The following is a 22,493-nucleotide window of genomic DNA, read 5'->3' as shown; positions in this document are numbered from 1 at the left end:
TCAAAAGGTGAATAAATGTAAAACAAAAAGCACCTAATACTTTTTTTAATTAAAGTATAGTTGCTGCACAGTGTTACATCAGCTTCAGGTATACAACTTGGTGATTCCACAAGTTTGTATATTATATTGTGCTCACTGCAAGTGTAGCTACCACCTGTCACTATACAATCGTATTACAGTATCACTGAATATATTCCCTATTCTGTACCTTTCATCCTCATAACTTACTCATTCCATAATTGGAAGCCTGTAGCCCTCACTCCCGTTCACCCATTTTGTCCATCCTCCTATCCCCCTCTGGCAACCATCAATCTGTTCTCTGTATTTATGGGTTTGTTTTTGCTTTTTGTTTGTTTATTCATTATTCATTTTGTTTGTTTATTGTTTATTCATTTGTTTTGTTTTTTAGATTCCACATGTAAGTGAAATTCTGTGGTTTTGTCTTTCTTTGTCTGACATATTTCACTTCGCAGAGTACCCTCTAGACCAATCTATGTTGTCACAAATTGGAAGATCTCATAAAGCTGGCTTATATACATTGAGGTGTATTGCATCTTCTTTATCCATCCATCTATTGATGTAAAGCACCCAATACTTTAACCCACATTTCTATGTGTGTGTGTGTGTGTGTGTGTGTGTGTGTGTGTTTGGGAGAGACATATTGCTCTTCCCCATCCCAGCATAAGTATAAGCAATTCCCACCCATGGTCACAAACACTTGGAGTCCGATAAACTGAAATAAGGATGGATACTTGGAAGGACAGAGAATAAGTCAGAACACTGAACTCTCCTTTTCTCAGGTCTCAGCTTGTGTCCAAGGAAATAAAGGACACAAAAGCATTAGAGAAAGAACTAGCTATTACAGAAAAACCATCCATGATCTCTCCCTTCTCTGAAGCTCAGATACTTGAATAGTCAGAAATGCATACTCTATCAAACTACAGCTATCTTATTTATTTAATAAATAAATAAGAGGTCTCCAGAAAATTTGTAAATTCCTCAAATACAGAAGCAGCTCCTTTCTTATAGATTCTTCTTCTATATAACTTTGAATTTGAATTATGAGGGGAGGGCAAGGGTAGAAGCTCAGTGGCCTTACAGAGGGCAGTGACCTAAGGATAGTGAGGCATCAGGAATAGCCTTTTCCTGGTACACCCTGGGAATTGTCACAGATGAGGTACCATTGCCCTTTCCACAGGTAGGTTGGCAAACTGTGCAAGTCAGAGGTGGCTTTCCCAGCAGCAACCAGATGCCCAGTTCCCATGGCCCTGAGCAGTCCAGGAAGGAGCAGAGACCTTCCAGGAATAGTGACTGGTGGAGTCAGGGAATGGCATGAGGAGGCAGGCAGAGAGTTTGTGAGCCTGCAGTAGGACAATCTATGGGACACAGGGACAAAGGAAGCAGAGAGAAAAGATGAGCAGTGACTCTGTTTGGGACAGTGGAGAAAGCAGTTTGAAATTCATGTAACTGACTTGCTCAACATCATACTGTGGAAGAAAAAGGGGTTAAAATTAAACTCTTCTCTCTTCCAGACTGTTTTTTTTTTCTTTTTCCTCTTCTTTTTAAGATCATGCTATTCTTTCTTTTGTCCCTGAACACTCCCCACCTGCAGAGCCCTGTTTGGTCCTTGTTTTGTTGGCCCTCTCCTGCTGCTTCCTGACCTGTCCTTTACCTGCATCACCCTGACGTATCTCAGTGTATTTGCCAAACGTCTCCTTTACTCCTACCATCTCACACGTAGGCTGGAAGCCCATGGTGCTCTTCCTCTACTGAGCACCCTTTAATATCAGTCAAAATCACATGCAACCTGTGCAACAGGAACTCCTAGGAGCTTCTACGCATCTCCCTGATGGGATCCTGCTGGCCTGCCCTCACATCCTGCCATCTGGTGGAACTTTCTATTGGTTCTTTTGGTGTTTTCCTTATTTTCGTAATTAGAGGATGCCACAGGGTTAGATCAGAGAATTCTCTTTCATAATATTTTTCCTTAAACAAGGCCTGATATAGGTTTAGGAAAACAGGTTAAGATCTGTTCATTATGATCTAGGAGGCACAAGGTCCTTTCTCAGAGAAGGTGATTACGACTCACAAGAGGGATTCCAGCCTAACCCCCACATATTTTATCCCATGGAAACTCAGTGTGTTAATTCCTTTTTGCTATGTAAAGTAAAAAAGTAAACCTCCATTCTCATTCAGGTTCTTGACAAAATTCATTCCTTGCAGTTGTAGGACTGAGGTCCCCATTTCCTTATTGGCTGCCAGCTGAAGACCCACTTTCAACTCCATTTCTTGGCAGGAGACCACCTTCATCTTCTAAGCCAGCAATGGCACAGTGAATCTTTTTGGTGCTTTGAATTTCCTGTCTTGCCGTCACGCTGCCAATGAGAGAAATCTGCTTTAAAGGGCTCATGTATTAGATTGGACCCACTTCAACAACCTCCCAGAAATCTCCTCTTTTACTGTTTATAGTCAACTAATTAGTGAACGTAATTGCTTCTCCAAGACTTTTTTTTTGCCATGTAACATAATATAACTCGTGAGTTGATATCATGTTTATAGGCTCTGCTCACACTGAAAGGGGGATATTATAATAAGATTATATATTATTATATATTATATACTACATAATATGTATTATAATATATGTTATATACAATATAAGACACATTGTATATATTATATATTATATTATATTATTATTATATTATAGTAAGATCAAGGGTCATTGGGGGTCATTAGAATTCTGCCAGACTTTTCTGCCATATTTGCTTTCTTGAGATGGACCTCACTCAAACTTGTATAATGGGAATAATTTCCCTATTTCTTTTATAAAGGCAGCTGAAGAACATGAGACCTGAGAAATTTCCTCTCTGACTTTATATGAACCTACCTGTGGCCATTCTCCCAACCAGCTCCCACTATACAGAACATCAACTTGTAAGTGCTTCTCTCTACTCCTTTAGAGAAAATTTTAGGTTGTTCAATTTATGGCTGCTAGTCCTCGAGAACAGTTCCTTTATTCTTGATAGTAGCTGAACTCCAACCCATCTTCCTGTGGTAAAGTCCCATAAAACATTCTACCCGATTGCTCCAAGTCAGAATGTTCCTGGGAGATTTATCAAGGTGGGCATTCTCAAATAAACATGTTTGGATTGACTTTCTTCCAGTATTTGATTCACTGTCTTGGATAGCCATTTCTTTTTTTTTTTTTTCTTTATAACGAATTTTTTTCTTTGAAGATTTTATTTAAATTCAAGCTAGTTAACATATACTGTAGTATTAGTTTCAGGGGTAGAATTTAGTGATTAATCACTTGCATATAATTCCCAGTGCTCAGTACAAATACCCTCCTTAATGTCCATCACTATTTACCCTAACACCCCACCCATCTCCCCTGCAGCAACCCTCAGGTTTTTCTTTTGTTGTTTTTTTTTTCTCCATTTTATTTTATTTTATTTTATTTCTTTTCAGTGTTCCATCATTCATTGTTTATGCACCACATCCAGTGCTCCATCTTGAAATCACTTCATGTGTCTCACCCTTGCGTTATCACAGAATGGCCAACTGTGGAAGGCCCCACCTGAGGAGCACTATACTCTACATTGAAGCTTGGTCTATGTCTTTATTCTCTCTCTTCTTTGCCCTTAGTATAAGCTTCTTGATTTGATTTGTTTCACTACTCAGTGTTATCAGGACAAGGTGGAATTGCAGTGCTAAGGAGATCTGTGTATTTTGTTTGTTTCTTTTATACTTTTATCATTTGAATATGAACAACCACTAGTTATATAATGAACTTCAGAGTCATTGTCTGCCTTTTAACATGACAAGAATTATGGTGCCAATAGTACTAAACATTTGAAATTCGAGTAGGATTTTATGAAAGACAAGTTAGAATATCAGTGGCCATTCAGGGGAATTTGTGATATCAATAAGACAACCTATTTGTGTGGTACGTTATAATCAAAGATTCCAAATATTTAATCAGTAGCATCTTTAAAATTATTGTGAAGATAGCTTTAGAAATACATAAAAACTCTAAAAAACAGGAAAATTATAAAGTTCCTTCCATTAAGTATTCCTGAGGATAGGCTAATAAAACATCGACAATCTAACTCCCAAACTCCAATGGTGCCTCTGGTTGACTTTCTTCCTACTTATTTTCCTATAAAATTCCCCAGTCTGTGGTCCCCTTGAAGTCCCTCATATTTGATATTAGCAGATACTTCAGAAGAATATTTGGCTAAGAGTCAGTTTTCCTTTGGAGAGAGGTTATTGAAAAGCTCAACTCTCCCTAAGAGAAGAATAACAGGATGATCCTTAATACCATATGAGACTAGACACTGACAGGATAGGGTTGGTAGTACTTTAGATCTATGATGGGAGAGAAAGAGAAAGATTTATTTTAGGACATGAAGGGAAGGCTGGGAGGGGAGGACAGCCAGAGGAGAAGGCCGGGATAGAATGGCTAATGGGTGTAAGTAAAAAAAGAACTAAGAACCTGCATTTTCTGAAAGCAAAGTGCAATGGAAACAGCAATAGAAATTAAGTGAGACTCAAGACTCTTTAGTTACTTTCAATGCATTGCAAGAGAAAAGTTATTTAATTTCATGTCAAGAACTATGTGAAGTCTTTGAAATACTGCCCTGCTTGCAAGCTAAGTTAGACTCTCAGTTACACTGATATTGCCAGAAGGCAAAAGACTTGATGACTTGTGCAGCATGAGCCCCACATACTCACTGTAGTCCCCTCACACAAGTCCCAAGTCCCATGGATGGGGGGCATAAATGGGATGGCACAGATGTCTTTATATGCACTGGGTTATATTATAAGGGAGGAATATTTCTATCATTATGTTATAAGAGCTTAGGAAACCTAAGTCTTTATAATGGGCAGTAAGTACACATAGCTTTTATTTCAGAGAGAGACATCTTTGTTATATTGGAGAGTAAGTATGCCTTCCTTCCTTTACTCTGGATGGAAACACTATGTATATTTCCTAAAACTGTAAGCAAGCCTGTCCTTTGCTTTGGAGGAAAACGCCATGTCTATATTTCCCTTTTTTTTTTTTAAATCCCAATATAGTTAACATACAGTGTCATATTAGTTTCAGGTATACAGTATGGTGATTCAATACTTCTATATATCACCCAGTGCTCATCATGATAAATATACTTTTAATCCCCTTCACCTATTTTACCTATTCCTCCAATCCATCTCCCCTCCGGTAACCACCAGTTCATTCTCTATATTTGAATCATTTCTCTGGTTTGTCTTTTTTTTTTTTTCTTTGTTCATTTGTTTTGTTTCTTTTTTTTTTAAGATTTTTATTTATTTATTTGACAGACAGAGATCACAAGTAGGCAGAGAGGCAGGCAGAGAGGGAGAGAGGAGGAAGCAGGCTCCCTGCTGAGCAGAGAGCCCGATGTGGGGCTCGATCCCAGGACTCCGGGATCATGACCTGAGCTGAAGGCAGAGGCTTTAACCCACTGAGCCATCCAGACGCCCCTGTTTTGTTTCTTAAATTCCTCACGTGAGTGAAAGCATATGGTATTTTCCTCTCTCTGGCTAACCTGTTTCACTTAGCATTATACTCTAGATCCTATGTTGTTGCAAATGGCAAGATTGTATTCGTTTTTATAGCTGAGTAATATTCCATTATGTGTATACACATATGTGTGTGTATACACACACACACACACAAATATATATCCCACCTCATCCCATATATATATATCCCATCTCCATATATGTGTGTGTGTGTGTGTATATATATATATATATATATATATATATATATATCCCATCTATTCTTTATCCATTTATCTATTGATGGACACTTGGGCTGCATCCATATTTTGGCTATTATAAATAATGCTACATTTAACATAGTGGTGCATATATCTTCCTGATTTAGTGTTTTTGTATTCCTTAGGTTAAATACCTAGTAGAGGAATTACTCGATCATATGTAATTCTATTTTTAATTTTTTGAGGAACCTCCATATTGCCTTCCACAGTGTCTGTACCAATTTAAATTCCCACAAATAGTGCACAAGAGTTCCTTTTATCCACATTCTCATCAATGTGTTGTTTCTTGTGTTTTTGATTTAGCCATTCTGACAGTTGTGCAATATGCCTTTTCTGTTTTTAAAGGTTTTGTTTTGTTTATTTATTTACTTGTTTGTTTGGAGAGAGAGAGTGAGTATTGTAGAGAGGGGATGGCAGAGGGAGAGGGAGAGAAAATTCTAAGTAGGCTCTATACCTGGCACAGAGCCCAACATAGGGCTTGCTGCAGGGCTTAATGTCATGACCCCAAGATTTTGACCTGAACTGAAATCAAGAGTTGGCTGCTTAACCAACTGAGCCACCCAGACACCCCTTTTCTGTTTTGAAAGATTCTTCACTACATAGACATCCTTGACAAGACAGTCCAGAACTAAGAGCCTGTCAGTGTATCTCTTGTATGAAGTGCAAAAAATGTCAGACATACATGGACAATTATCTCTCAACTCCTCTTTGAACATTCTTTTCTTCCCTAATAAAACAAGACTCTTCTTCCACTTGTGATAGTCAATGACTTTTAGAAAGAGATGATTTGTATAGGCTTAAGAATCTGGGGAAGTTTCTATAGGAAGTTGGCAGTGAGAGATGCTGAACATTTGGCAGTTTTAAAAAAGACGGAATTGAAGCATGAATGCACATGAAGATTATACAACTAGAAAACTTTTATCATCCCTACGATAAGTTCACAATAGCACCTAAGTTATTACATGCAGGTCCTGCAGACATCTCTGGTTAACATTTTCTTAATAGCTTATATCTTGGTATTTAGTTAACAAAATTCCAAACACATATACAATGAGCGTATCTGCCAGTGCAATGTTTTCACCTGAAGCTTATATAAGAAAATATTATATGTGTATTTCCAAATCTCAATATAAATCCTTTAATAAAATTTCAAGTGTGCTAAATCTCAAGTTACATTCCAAACACAGTGGATAAAGATCAGTTCAGTCTAACCCTGATTTGAGAGAAAAGTTTTCAAAATATCCAATAAGTCACCATATCACAAATATTTCCAGGTGTCCAGTTATTTATCTCATTTATCCATTATTACATTGCTCTGAGGAGAGGGCAGCATTTTGATTATATCTTCACCAGATGACTTAATTCAATTCTCTAAAATATATAGTACCACCAGCCTAGATTTGAAAAATCATGTCATCTAAGCTTTAAGTACCAGTGTGTCAAAGGGAGGCTAATATAACCATGGCTATTTACATTAATTTTTTGGTCAAAGGGAAGGTGCAAAGAAGCATTCACAATGTAAGTTGGCAAGAGAACTAAAAAGTACAACCAAAGCTATGATAATAATTGGAAGAGTGATATTTTATGACAAGGAGAGAATGCCTCAGAGAAATGACAGTTGGCCCTGAATGAACTGGACTCAAAGCCTACCTTACTTTTAGATATTTAAGTTAGGTGATCCAATATGTACCTTTATTTTTTGAGCCAAATTATGCTGGCATCTTCCTTACCTACAACTACAAATGTTCTACCTTATACCATGGGATTCTCCAACTGGAAGAACAGATTCTGGCCTTTACAGTTCCTTTCCAAAGGAGGGGCTCAAACTGAAATAGGAATTGACACAAGCACTGTCATTATGAACTTTTCTAACCCATTTTTATGACTTTAACCCTGGCAGAAAATCAAGACTCGTGGGGTTGCACATCATAAATTCATTTAAACTGATAGGAAGGTGTTTCCACCAAAAATGCTAACTGGGCATTTAGTCAAGGCAGTCTATCTTTGAAAGAGCAAAAATAATTTAACAAATATTAATTTTTAAAAAGTGACAATGTCCATTCATCTCATCTATTTATTCAAAAAGTGATAACCCTGCCTTGCAATCGTAGTATTGTTTGTTCATATGGAAATTTTTGTTAATGGTCTCATATGACAACTTCTTTTCCAGATTAGGGAACTAGCCAAATACACTTCCTTTTTTTCATAAAAGCAAGCTGTGGGTAGGGAGGAGTGGTGATAAGATGGAAGACGGATTAGTGATCTTGATATACACAGATATATGAAGAGTCTGGGTCTTGCCCTCAGTCAGTTAAAGGAAATTTCTTCAAAAGAGCATCATTTATTTTTCACTCAAAAAATATTAACAGAAGTCCTATCATATGTTAAAGTCAACACAATTCCAGTCCTGACTGATGTCAGAATGTTTTTTGTTTTTTGTTGTTTTCTTTAAGATTTTGTTTATTTATTTGACAGACAGAGGTTACAAGTAGGCAGAGAGGCAGGCAGAGAGAGGGGGGAAGCAGGCTCCCTGCTGAGCAGAGCCCAATGTGGGGCTCGATCGCAGGACCCTGAGATCATGATCTGAGCCGAAGGCAGAGGCTTAACCCACTGAGCCACCCAGGTGCCCCTGATGTCAGAATGTTTTAAGGGCAAAAGAAAGAGGACCCAGTAGAAACTGTTCTCAAAACTGCCCCCCAGGGACAGGGCAATGCATAGTTCAGTGGACCAGTGCCAGCTGACCTTGAGGAAAGTAACAAGATTTGAAAGATAATGGAAAATTGTATATTTTTTTTTTATTTTTTACTAACATATAATGTATTATTAGCCCCAGGAGTACAGATCTGTGAAACACCAGGTTTACACACTTCACAGCACTCACCATAGCACATAACTTCCCCAGTGTCCATAACCCAACCACCCTCTCCCTAAACCCCTACCTCCGGCAACCCTCAGTTTCTTTTGTGAGAAAGGTATTGCATACTGTCTTGATGAGAGTCTCTTATGGTTTGTTTCCCTCCCTATCCCATCTTGTTTCATTTTTTCCTTCTCTATCCACCAACCCCCCCACTTTGCCTCTCAACTTCCTCATATCAGGGAGATCATATGATAATTGTATTTCTCTGCTTGACTTATTTCACTCAACATAACACCCACTAGATCCATCCATGTCATCACAAATGGCAAGATTTCATTTTTTGATGGCTGCACAGTGTTCCATTGTATATCTATACCACTTTCTCTTTATCCATTCATCTGTTGATGGACGTCTAGGCTTTTTCCATAGTTTGGCTATTGTGGACATTGCTGCTATAAACATTCAGGTGCACGTGCCCCTTCAGATCACTACATTTGTATCTTTAGGATAAAGACCCTGTAGTGTGATCGCTGGGTCATAGGACAGCTCTATTTTAAACGTTTTGAGGAAATTCCATGCTGTTTACCAGAGTGGCTGTGCCAGCTTGCATTCCCACCAACAATGTAGGAAGGTTCTCCTTTCTCCAGATCCTTACCAACATCTGTCATTTCCTGATTCATTAATTTAGCCTCGCTGACAGGTGTGAGGTGATATCTCACTGTGGTTTTGATTTGTATTTCCCTGATGCCGAGTGATGTTGACTACTTTTTCATGTGCCATTGGCCATCTGGATGTCTTCTTTGCAGAAATGTCTGTTCATGTCCTCTGCCCACTTCTTGCTTGGATTATTTGTTCTTTGGGTGTTGAGTTTGATAAGTTCTTTATAGATTTTGGATATTAGCCCTTTACCTGATATGTCGTTTGCAAATATCTTCTCCCATTCTGTCAGTTGTCTTTTGGTTTTGTTAACTGTTTCCTTTGATGTGCAAAAGCTTTTGATTTTGATGAAGTCCTAATTGTTCATTTTTGCCCTTGCTTCCCTTGCCTTTGGCGATGTTTCTAGGAAGAATTTGCTGTGGCTGGGGTCGAAGAGGTTGCTGCCTGTGTTCACAAGGATTTTGATGGATTCCTTTCTCACATTGAGGTCCTTCATCCATTTTGAATCTGTTTTCATGTGAAGTGTAAGAAAATGGTCCAAGAAAATGGATTTCATTTTTCTGCATGTGGCTGTCCGATTTTCCCAACATCATTTGTTGAAGAGGCTGTCTTTTTTCCATTGGACGTTCTTTCCTGCTTTGTCAAAGATTAGTTGACCATAGAGTTGAGGATCTATTTCTGGGCTTTCTGTTCTGTTCCATTGATCTATGTGTCTGTTTTTGTGCCAGTACCATACTGTCTTGATGATGACAGCTTTGTAATAGAGCTTGAAGTCTGGAATTGTGATGCCAACAATGTTGGCTTTCTTTTTCAATATTCATTGGGCTATTCAAGGTCTTTTCTGGTTCCATATAAATTTTAACATTATTTGTTCCATTTCGTTGGAAAAAATTAATGGGATTTTGAAAGGTATTGCATTAAATGTGTAGATTGCTTTAGATAGCATAGACATTTTCACAATATTTGTTCTTCCAATCCAGGAGCATGGAACATTTTTCCATTGTCTCTTCCTCAGTTTCTTTCACAAGTACATTATAGTTTTCTGAGTACGGATTCTTTGCCTCTTTGGTTAGGTTTATTCTTAGGTATCTTATGGTTTTGGGTGCAATTATAAATTGGATTGACTCCTTCATTTCTCTTTCTTCTGTCTTGCTATTGATGTATAGAAATGCAACTGATTTCTATGCATTGATTTTATATCCTGACACTTTACTGAATTTCTGTACGAATTCTAGCAGATTTGGAGTCTTTTGGGTTTTCCACATAAAGTATCATACCATCTGCAAAGAGTGAGAGTTTGACTTCTTCTTTGCCAATTCGGATGCCTTTAATTTCTTTTTGTTGTCTGATTGCTGAGGCTGGGACTTCTAGTACTATGTTGAATAGCAGTGGTGATAATGGACATCCCTGTTGTGTTCCTGACCTTAGCGGAAAAGCTCCCAGTTTTTCTCCATTGAGAATGATATTTACTGTGGGTTTTTCACAGATGGTGTTGATGAAATGTAGGTATGTACTCTCTATCCCTACAAGGGATCAAGAAAGGATGCCGTACTTTGTCAAATGCTTTTTCAGCACCTACTGAGAGTATCCTATGGTCCTTGTTCTTTCTTTAATTAATGTATTGTATCACATTGATTTTGGATGTTGAACCAACCTTGCAGCCCAGGAATAAATCCCACTTGGTCATGTGAATAATCCTTTTAATGTATTGTTGGATTGTATTGGCTAGTATTTTGGTGAGAATTTTCACATCTATGTTCATCAAGGATGTTGGTCTGTAATTCTCATTTTTGATGGGGTCTTTGTCTGGTTTGGGCATCAAGGTAATGCTGGCCTCATAAAATGAGTTTGGAAGTTTTCCTTCCATTTCTATTTTTTAGAACAGTTTCAGGAGGATAGGAATTAATTCTTTAAATTCTTGGTAGAATTGCCCTGTGAAGCCTTCTGGTCCTGGGCTCTTGTTTGTTGGGAGATTTTTGATGACTGTTTTAATCTCCTTACTGGTTATGGGTCTGTTCAGGTTTTGTATTTCTTCCTGGTTCAGTTTTGGTAGCTTATATGTCTCCAGGAATGTGTCCATTTCTTCCAGAATGTCAAATTTGCTGGCATATATTTGCTCATGATCTGTTCTTATAATTGTTTGTATTTCTTTGTTATTGGTTGTGATCTCTCCTCTTTCATTCATGATTTTATTTTTTTTTAATTTTATTTATTTATTTGACAGAGAGAAAGATCACAAGTAGGCAGAGAGGTAGGCAGAGGGAGAAGGGACACGGGCTCCCTGCCAAGCAGAGAGCCTGATGTGGGGCTCAATCCCAGGACCCTAAGAACATGACCTGAGCCCAAGGCAGAAGTTTAACCCACTGAGCCACCCAGGGACCCATCATTCATGATTTTATTAATTTGAGTCCCTTCTCTTTTCTTTTTGACAAGTCTGGCCAGGGGTTTATCAATCTTATTAATTCTTTCAAAGAACCAGCTCCTAATTTCATTAATTTGTTCTATTGTTTTTTGTTTTTGTTTTTGGTTTTGGTTTCTATTTCATTGACTTCTGCTCTGATCTTTATTATTTCTCTTCTCCTGCTGGGTTTAGGCTTTCTTTGTTGTTCTTTCTCCAGCAACTTTAGGTGTAGGGTTAGGTTGTGTATTTGAAATCTTTTGTTTCTTGAGAAAGACTTGTATTGCTATATATTTTCTTCTCAGGACTGCCTTTGCTGTGTCCCACAGATTTTGAACAATTGTGTTTTCATTATCATTTGTTTCCATGATTTTTTTCAATTCTTCTTTAATTTCCAGATTGACTCGTTAATTCTTTAGAAGGATGCTCTTTAGCATCCATGTATTTGGGTTCTTTCCAAATTTCCTCTTCTGACTGAGTTCTAGCTTCAGAGCATTGTGGTCTGAAAATATGCAGGGAATGATCCCCATCTTTTAGTACCAGTTGAGACCTGATTTGTGACCCAGGGTGTGATCTATTCTGGAGAATGTTCCATGTGCACTAGAAAGAATGTGTATTCTGTTGCTTTGGGTTGGAATGTTCTGAATATATCTGTGATGTCCATCTGGTCCAGTTTAAGGCCTTTATTTCCTTGTTGATGTTTTGCTTGGATAATCTGTCCATTTCAGTGAGGGGAGTATTAAAGTCCCTTACTATTATTGTATTATTATTGATATGTTTCTTTGATTTTGTTATTAATTGGTTTATGTAGTTGGCTGCTCCCATGTTAGGGGCATAGATATTTAAAATTGTTAGATCTTCTTCTTGGACAGACCCTTTGAGTATGATATAGTGTCCTTCCTCATCTCTTATTATAGTCTTTGGCTTAAAATCTAATTTATCTGAGGGGTGCCTGGGTGGCTCAGTGGGTTAAAGCCTCTGCCTTCCGCTCAGGTCATGATCCCAGGGTCCTGGGATCAAACCCTGCATTGGGCTTTCTGCTCAGCAGGGAGCCTTCTTTCTCCTCTCTCTCTCTGCCTGCCTCTCTGCCTACTTGTGTTCTCTTTCAAGTAAATAAAAATTTTTTTAAAAAAATCTAATTTATGTGATATAAGGATTGCCACCCCAGCTTTCTTTTGATGTCTAGTAGCGTAGTTAATTGTTTTCTATCCCCACACTTAAATCGGGAGGTATCTTTGGGTCTAAAATGAGTTTCTTGTAGACAGCATATTGATGGGTTTTGGTTTTTTTTTATCCATTCTGATACCCTGTGTCTTTTGATTGGGGCATTTATCCCATTTACCTTCAAGGTAACTATTGAGAGGTATGAATTTAGTGCCATTGTATTGCCTGTAAAGTGACTATTACTGTATATTGTCTCTGTTCTTTTCTGGTCTACTACTTTTAGGCTCTCTCTTTGCTCTGAGGACCCTTTTCAATATTTTCTGTAGAGCTGGTTTGGTGTTTACAAATTCTTTTAGATTTTGTTTGCCCTGGAAGCTTTTTATCTCTCCTTTTATTTTCAGTGATAGCCTAGCTGGATATAGTATTCTTGGCTACATATTTTTCTCATTTAATGCTCTGAGTATATCACGCCAGTTCTTTCTAGCCTGCCAGGCCTCTGTGGTCTGCTGCCAATCTAATATTTCTACCATTATATGTTACAGACTTCTTCTCCCAAGCTGCTTTCAGAATTTTCTCTTTGTCACTAAGACTTGTAAGTTTTACTATTAGACGATGGGGTGTGGACCCATTTTTATTGTTTTTGAGGGGGTTTCCTTGTGCCTCCTAGATTTTGATGCTTGTTCCCTTTGCCATATTAGGGAAGTTCTCTTCTATAATTCTTTCCAATATACCTTCTGCCCCCTCTCTCTTTCTTCTTCCTGAATCCCAATTATTCTAATGTTGTTTCATCTTATGGTGTCACTTATCTCTCGAATTCTCCCCTCTTGGTTCAGTAGTTGTTTGTCTCTCTTTCACTCATCTTGCTCATTCTCTGTCATTTGGTCTTCTATATCACTAATTCTTTCTTCTGCCTCATTTATCCTAGCAGTAAGAGGCTCCATTTTTTATTGCACCTCATTAATAGCTTTTTTGATTTTAGCTTGGTTAGATTTTAGTTCTATAATTTCTCCAGAAAGGGCTTTTATCTCTCCAGAGAGGGTTTCCCTAATATCTTCTATGCCTTTTTTGAGCCCAGCTAGCCCCTTTAGAATCATCATTCTGAACTCTAGTTCTGGCATATTACCAACGTCCATATTGATTAGGTCCCTAGCCATCAGTACTGACTCTTGTTCTTTTTTTTGTAGTGAGTTTTTTTTTGCCTTGTCATTTTATCCAGATAAGAATATATGAATGAGAGAGTAGAATACTAAAAGGGTGGCCAAGACCCTAGAAAAATGTGCGTTAACCAAATCAGAGGAGATCACAAATCATGGGGAGAAGGAAGAGGGTGAAAAGAAGTTCAAAAAAATTGTTTTTAAAAGAAAATATAAATATTAGACTGGTGAATAGAACAGAGCCACCTACTTAATTTTGGGAGTATTTGGTCCCTTGGAAGAAACTACCTCCCAAAATTTTAAAGAAAGAAAAAACATATATGTGTACACAAAATAAAGGCAAACACAATGAAGGGATGGAATATGACTGTAAAGACAAAAATTTTAAAAAATTCCAGAAATGGAGTTGATAAGTTGGTTTGGAAAAGAAAGAAAAATAACGTGGAGAGAATTTACTCAGGCTGGAGACTAGAACAAACCCTGTGCTAGATTTCAGGTATATTTTTGATCTATTAGAAGTTGTATACCAAAATTTTTTAGAAGAAAAAAACACTTTCAGAAAGTGGTTGATTTTCTGTTTCTAGAATTGCTGCTCTTCTCTTCGATCTCCTGTTGGATTTGTAGGTGCTCAGAATGGTTTGATAATTATCCAGCTGATCTCCTGCTACCTTGACTCTACCTATCTCTGCCATCTTAACTCCTCTGCCCAAAAATGGTACAATAATTTGATATATCATTCATATATCTGTCAAAACTTATTAAAAAATTAGGTCTACATTTTGGTTATCTATATTACCCATTTAATTTTTAGATTTATGTATAGTCTGTTTTTCAAAAATTAATGAAACCTATTCATTTTCCTTCACTCTGATAATTTAGGAAGTACTGCTCTAAACGTCATCTGAACCTCCAGACTGGTTGTATCATACCATCAGAGACCTGGAGGAGTTTGTGCACACCAAAATGTGTGGGAGAACAATGTGTCCAACCCAAATCCTACATGAACAGTATTGAAACACCCCATCACTAACGTGCTGGTAGCAATGCAAATTAAGTCACTTTTCCAGAAACTAGGGTGAAAATGTGCAAAAAGAAGACCCCCCTTCTTCTTCTTCTTGAACCCCCCCCCCCCCAATGACTTCCTTCTCCTCAGAGTTTGTCTATGAGTCAGAAGCACACAAGAGAGGCAATTACAGACTAAATTTCTTTATTTTTTAATTTTGCCATTTGGAAGTTAAACTATGGAAAACACAGAGGGGTTTGAAATGGGGCTGAGAGGAAGGGAAGGTCATCATGAGGTGGTCAAGTTTAGAGGTATAGAAGAATATTTCCTTCGGGGTAGTCTTTACACTTGGTCCCAAGTCCATGATGAGCTGCATGCAAAACTCTGGCTCCCAACATCACTTCAGACCTAGCCCCTGAACTTGCAGATATAGGGTAGGCTTGTAGTGCAGCTGTAATCTTTCCATTTCAGATATCCTAGAAAGACAAAGGATCTCAGGTAGATGTAGCTGGTGGAGCTCTTGAACCCAAGAGAGAGGCATCCCAGATTCTGGCCTAGGATCCAAGACCTCTCTCATCCTCCCCAGTGTCCACCAGAGGAAGGAGACTCAAAGGAGAGATGAAAAGGGATGTGGGAAGACAAACCAACAGTACATTTCTTGCTCAGGAGGATTCTCTGAAGGTCATGTCAGGAAATGAAGAAAAAGAGGATGGAAAATTCTGGGCAGGAAGTAGTTCCTCCAATACATACCTGTGCTTCTTGACACACTCCCACAATAGCCAGGGTTTGTAATAGTGGAGGGGTTTTTCTCCCAGGCAAAGTAATTCAGAAAATCACCGCTACTCCACTCCCATCCACCTGCATTGGGCTCATAGCCCTATGGAAGATAAAGTCTGGTGAGGTTGAATGACCATCAGAATTCTCTTGGCACGAACCCATCCCCAGGATCACCAAATTTGCTCTCTCATCTAGGTGCTGCCCTGGAGCCAGAGCTCTCTTCTGGGAAACTCTTCCTAACTCTTTGCTCTTATTGGCAGATTCCCAAACCAGTAATGACAAAGACCTACAGAACCACCCAGAGTAACATGTTCCTGACTGAACAGCAATTAGTGGTGCATTTGTAGTTACCCCATGAACCCCAAAGACAGTGTCTGCTATATAGAACAAAAATGGATCCTATCTTCACGTAGGATTCCCTCAACACAGTATGTACAGCCTCTGTGGAGTTCAGAAAACTGAAGTATAAGGCCTCACATGCAAATTGTGTACAAGTGTGACAGGAGGCGGATTAACTTCAGCTGGAGACAAGGGACTTGCACAGAACTCGGCTGTTGAGTTGATGCAAAGCCTTCCCTTTCCCCCTCATGATCTCTGAGCTCCAGGGCTCTTTAGGGACAGGCACACGGGACATGTCGTGGGCCTGGGGGGTAATAGCAGCCTGAGAGTTATGAAGAGAAGATGAGTTCATACCTCTGTGGGGTCATGGAGCCCAATCCAGATATTTGAGTAAGTGTTCACACTGTTCTTGACCAGGGAGGCCACAAAGGATGCCTCAGCCCCACTGAGCACAGACACAAGGTGTCCTGAGGGCCTCTTCTGGCAGGCCATCTGTGTGGGGAAGGGAGAAACTCAGAGGGAGACTGAGACATCACTGGGTGGAGGGCAGAGCAGAGACAGGAGAGAAGGGCATATATGCAAAAGATGTGTGTGCTCAATCTTGTGCCCAAGAAATTCTGGAGAATGGAACCCACCCCCTCCTCAGGTCTCTAATGTACTTTCTCTTAAAACCCCTAACTGAAAACCCAAGTACTCACATCAGCATCCACCCAGGATTTTGGTGTCATAAATAAGACATAGCAGTAGGAGGCATAAGCCTTGGAGCCTTTGGGACAGCTGATCCGTGCGGCGGGCACATCATTCTGGGAGTCTTCACCTAGGGTGGAAGGAAACCAAAGAGAAGGAAGAAGTAAATAGGACAGTGGGGACCAGGATAGGGAGGTGACCCAGGGGAATACGTATGAGACCAGTGCTTGGGGAAGTGATGCCAAAGTCTTGACTGCCTCTCTCCATTGCCAACATTTTCAAGGATTTCTGGATCTTGAACCGACCCCACTAAATGAGGAATCTTCTTTTCTTTCATCCTTCTCCTTCTAAGTCCAACCCTCCCCCACTCTAGCCTGACCATTCTTGCACTGGTCCTCATTCTCCTTCCCTGTATCTCATTACTGACCCTTCACACTTTTCCGCTTTCACCTATCAACATAACTGAGAGTGCAGGGGCAAAATGGAAATGACCTCCTTACAGTGCTAGAGGACCACTGGGATGCCTGCCATCCCTGGTTACCCCAAAGGAAGGAGTGATGACAGACAAATTCTAGGCAGTTTCTTTGTGTGGGGATGTAGGTTACCATTACCATGGGAGCCTTCCTCTTCTTCTGGCCCTTAGCATTCAACAAGGCCCCCATCCTTTAAACAGGGAGAGCTCACCTTGGACCTGAGCCAGGAGCATGAGGCAGGAAAGCAGCATCCAGGACAAGCTGCGGAGGGCTGTGGGAGGCAGCATCTTGTCTGGGATCTGCGGAAGCAATCAGAGATCACTAAGGAAAGTGTGATTGGAGAGAGGGCATGCAGAGATGCCCCTTCTCGTCCTTGTCTTTCCATTGTTTAATCCCCTAGGAACAAATTGATTCCGGTGACATCTGTCCCCTTGTATAGCTCTGGAAAGAACTGGGAAGTCTGTACTCCCTCCTATGCCATGAGAACTGCGAAGCCGGCTGTGCTGAGATCAGAGCTCCTCTGTGTGACAGCAATTCTCCTGTACCTTCCCCCGAATATGTAGAGTAGAACCCCTGCCATGAGGTCTCATTTTCTCTCAGTTTCTACTCACCTGTCTTTCAGGGATTTGCAATGGTTTGTCAGGTCAGAGAAGATTGGGTTTTTATAAGAAGATTCCAAGGAGGGGCCCTGAAATGAGTAACAGGGTGGTTGAAGGGACAGGAGTCATGGGAGGTACTTGGCATTGGTTCAAGCAGATTGGCACCGCAGGGAGGAGTCCCTTCCCAGCAAAGGCTGGGAACTGCCACAGATTTTTCTTCTTTCCTGTTAGCAGATCAGCATTTCCCGAGGAACAGGTGGAGTTTGTTCTTTCCCTGCCTCTTCTGTGTTAAGGGCTGTTGGCACAAATTGTAGTATTAAAAAGGGGGAACACCTAATGGAGTGATTCTATGGTTGACATCTCAAGAACTTCCTTCCCTAGGCAAACATATGTATTTCTTTCTATCTTGTGTAATTAAATTAAATAATTTTGGATGATAGGTAGAGGCGAGTATGGCAATCACAAGTATCACAGGACTCATAGGTAAGAGCATAGAAGGAACTAAAGGCAAGAGTGGGGATGATATTTCAGGGTTGCTTCTTAAACATGGTGGTTAATTTCAAAGAAAACGCAGAATCATCTGGGGATTCAATAGTTGAGCCAAGATACTATGGAAAATGCTTAAACTTGCCTTGCTGGTTTCCTGAGAGATGGAAATTCCCAGATGGATAATTACAATGGAATAGAATAAGAGGTAATAAAGATTAGAGCATAAGAAGGATTAGAGTCAAATGATGCAGAACAAAAGGGAAAAAAATGAGGATTAAAGAAGGGTCAGAGCAGGAACTGGATGAAATTGTAGACATCGTCCCATATTGCATCTGAGTTAGAAGTGCGACGTCAAGATGCTCACAACCTTGGGCTGCTAACAGCCTCCCTTGCAAGACTATCATTTGGTTGTAGATGAAAAGACATTTATTTCTGCTACATTCTTACTGGGAGTGGGTCCAGCGTCATGTAGGGATACTGAGAAAAGTTCCTCATTCAGGTTTATTTCTGAGTTGGCAATTTTGGCAATAGCGAGAAACCTGTGGCTCATACTGTGTTTCAGGTTTGGTCTGGCCAGTCCTGGACAAAGTTATCCTGGGATTTTCTACAGATCCTGACTCTCACAATAGGTTTTTAGGTCAGCTTGTGTGTAATTGTCTATGGTAGGGATTGGTGATGAGCTCACGCAGTTAAGTCCATAATTAATTCATGTCCTCAGAATCTGAAGTCAGTAGAACCCACAAATAATCTAATAAAAAATGTAGCCAACAGAGTCTTTTATTAAAAAGGAAAAAGAAAGCATTAAGTCACAAAATATATACAAAAATATGTAAATCTAAAGCCATAACTATAGTGATAGCTCAGTGGAAATTAAAGTTTAAAAGTATAAAAAGTAATATATCACACAAATATGATAATTAAGATGATTGAGAAATAATCTTACTACATTAAAAGAATTACTTGAGAAGAAGTCAGTAACAGCAATTACAAGTCTAGAAAGGAGTATGTTCTCAAATTCTTGAAAAACTCAGTGTAATGGAGCAAAGAATCCATTTTAGATTAATATAACCTAAAGAGATAAAGCAACCTAATTGGTTCTTGATTAATAAAGTAAGTCACTTCAGGGACAATTGTGAAATATGAATATGGGCTGATATTTGGTAATCCCAGAATTTTAAATTTTTTTCTTGTGATAGTGGTATCATAGTGAATTTCCTTATACTTCTGATATTTATAGTGAAGTATTTAGAGATGAAATGTCATGATATATACAACTTATTTTCAAGTTATTCAAGAAAATGTGTGTGGAGGGAGGAGAGGTCAAGGAACAGGAAATAAAGCACATAAATTACAATCTGGTAACAATTACTGTATCTAAGTGTAAGATGTAAGAGCTTATACTGTTCTTTCCATTTTTTATATGTTTAAAATTTTCCAGATAGAAAGTTTATAGTTTAACTTATATGTTCACTATCAATAATAACATACAGGTATTTTTCTCATCATTACCATACACTAGAAATAGCATAATATAAACAATATTCATATTGATCATATTTGAAATATATATTAAAAATAAATTTTACAAACTCAAGTAAAATATTAAAGTATTATAAATAATCATTTAACACTTGGATATGTAAACAGTTAACAAATAAAAACAAGGAAAAACAATGCAGTAATTGATTTTCTGTGTCCAAGCAGAAAAAATTAATATTTTCAGAGATAAAAAGAGTGATCATCAGACTCTGCCTCGCAAAGCAGAGCTTCAGTAGTTTTGAAGATGGAAAACCTCTTTGAGTCCTTCATTTATCTGTAAGAGGTGGAAATATAGGCACTCTCCAAAATTTCTCTTCTCCTTTTCAAGCTGTACTTGGTTTCCTGTCTTCCTGAATCTTTCCAATTGTTAGGTAAAATGCAGTTAAACTCAGATCCTCCTAGGAGAAGTTACTAAAAGTTTTGTTTCTATTTTAATTGAAATAATGTTATACTTATAATAAACCTTAAGGTTATAATATCTTTAACTTCAGTGTAAGACTTTTGTTTCATATGACAGCTCACTAAACTCAGTAAAAATTAGTTGTTGTTGTTATTTGTAATTGTTCTTCCTAACAGTCCCCATTAATCAGACACTAAGAAATTTGCTAAATGCTATCTTTAAAAAGTTGATTTTAGGGGAGGGGGGGTTGGGAGAGGGGGAGGGGTTATGGACATTGGGGAGGGTATGTACTATGGTGAGTGCTGTGAAGTGTGTAAACCTGGTGATTCACAGACCTGTACCTCGGGGGATAAAAATACATTATATGTTTATTTAAAAAAAAAAGAAAGAAAGGATGAATACCCAACTTTTGTAGCAACATGGACGGGACTAGAAGTGATTATGCTGAGTGAAATAAGTCAAGCAGAGAGAGTCAAGTATCATATGGTTTCACTTATTTGTGGAGCATAACAAATGACATGGAGGACATGGGGAGATGGAGAGGAGAAGGAAGTTGAGGGAAATTGGGAGGGGAGGCGAACCATAAGATACTATGGACTCTGAAAAACAACCTGAGGGTTTTGAAGGGGCAGGGGTGGGAGGTTGGGGGAACCAGGTGGTGGGTAATAGGGAGGGTACGTATTGCATGGAGCACTGGGTGTTGTGCAAAAACAATGAATACTGTTACGCTGAAAAAATAAATAAATAAAATTTTTAAAAAGTTGGTTTTAGGTTATTTACAAACCACTTCTTAGTGGTGAGAGAGGAATCCTTACTCTTGGAATAACCAAGATTGAGCTTTAAGAAGTTTTCTTTGCCAAAAGATATGATACCCAACTTATACTTTTTATACCTGTCAACTTCCAAGTCCAAGAGTATTTGCAGATATGCCTTAGTATGGTTATTCTTGGAATTAATACAAGGGGGAAATGACCACTTTGCCGGAATCTGGGATATTTCTTCCAAGGATGGTGAATGTGAGGAGTTCCTGGAACAGTTCCTCAGCAGAGCTCATATCAAAAATAGCCTTGAAACATATTTTATGGGAGATTTATCACTAAAGCACAGCCCATTGGGATATATTAACCAAATACCCAGGATGCTAGTTTGGTCCTTTCACCTTACCCTAAGTCTGTCACAACAAAGGAGAAAGGAGTGAAATGATGTCCCACACACTTTGTGAAACAAGGCAGACTGGCCAAACCTCAATGTCCCTGAGGCCAATGAAGGAAGTTGTTGGAGCCCTGGAGAGCTGATAGCTGCTGGTACTTAGTTAAACATATGTAAATAATGAACAGTAACATTTATCACCTGTGCAGTTATTAGGGCCAATAAACTTTTTATTAGGAAACTGTCAATTTTTATTTAGTTTCAGTGCCTCACATTGGTCTTAGAACAGTTCCCTGTTGCATATCATGTTAGTTCTTTCAATATATTTATTGTGTATTTTATAAAGGCTATTGTTTGTTATTTTTTTAGGATAAACTAGTCGTAATACAAAAATATTCTTCATTTGGGAAAAAATAAGATTATGTTTCTGATTACAATCAGTTACAATCAGTTTGTTGATGGCAACTCTACAGATCTGAAATGCATTTCCAGAGTACGTATTTCTTTTGGCAGCAAATAAAAATAAAAACCAGCAATGGCTTCATAGCTGTGTTGCTTTTCTTCTTACTATGAATTATTTTTATGAAAGAGAAAACACTTAGTAAACATCTATGTATTCACCATCTAGAATGAACAGCGATGATAACTTGCAATCCTCACATCTTTATTTTTTTTAAGAACTAAAAAAGCAGACAGAAGAAGCAATGAGAAATAGCATAACAGTTACTTCTTACTTCTTCTCTAATTCTCACTTCTTAGTTCTCCATTAGGAATTTTCTAATCCTTCCAATTAACATTTTTGAGCATTTATTTTTTATAGATATATCAACTCTATATAGTATTATGTCATCTTTCTAGATTTACATTCATGTGTCATATTTTATATAACCTTCTAGAATTTTTTTTTGTTCATATGGCCTTAAGTTTTAAAATTTACTTTGAGATAAACAGTTCTAATTCTTTGATTTTAACTGCAGTGTAGTATTTACTTATCCAACTAT

At 38.5% G+C, this 22,493-nt stretch overlaps 1 protein-coding gene across 1 annotated transcript; it reads right to left on the bottom strand.

The window, feature by feature from the left end:
* Positions 1-15,227: 15,227 nt before the first annotated feature.
* Positions 15,228-17,946, bottom strand: LOC123925876 (lithostathine-like). The gene is made up of 6 exons (XM_045979447.1): positions 17,928-17,946; positions 17,528-17,615; positions 16,855-16,973; positions 16,511-16,648; positions 15,791-15,917; positions 15,228-15,516 (listed from the first exon to the last, which is right to left on the bottom strand). Exons 2-6 carry the CDS (start codon positions 17,601-17,603, stop codon positions 15,449-15,451), a joined length of 528 nt encoding a protein of 175 aa, XP_045835403.1. The 5' UTR covers positions 17,604-17,615; positions 17,928-17,946; the 3' UTR covers positions 15,228-15,448.
* Positions 17,947-22,493: the final 4,547 nt, after the last annotated feature.

The sequence above is a fragment of the Meles meles genome, chromosome 15 (assembly GCF_922984935.1).
Source record: "Meles meles chromosome 15, mMelMel3.1 paternal haplotype, whole genome shotgun sequence".
In the NCBI taxonomy this organism is placed as follows: Eukaryota; Metazoa; Chordata; class Mammalia; order Carnivora; family Mustelidae; genus Meles; species Meles meles.
The sequence above is the reverse complement of the archived record's forward strand: the minus strand, read 5'-3'. Positions and strand labels throughout refer to the sequence as shown.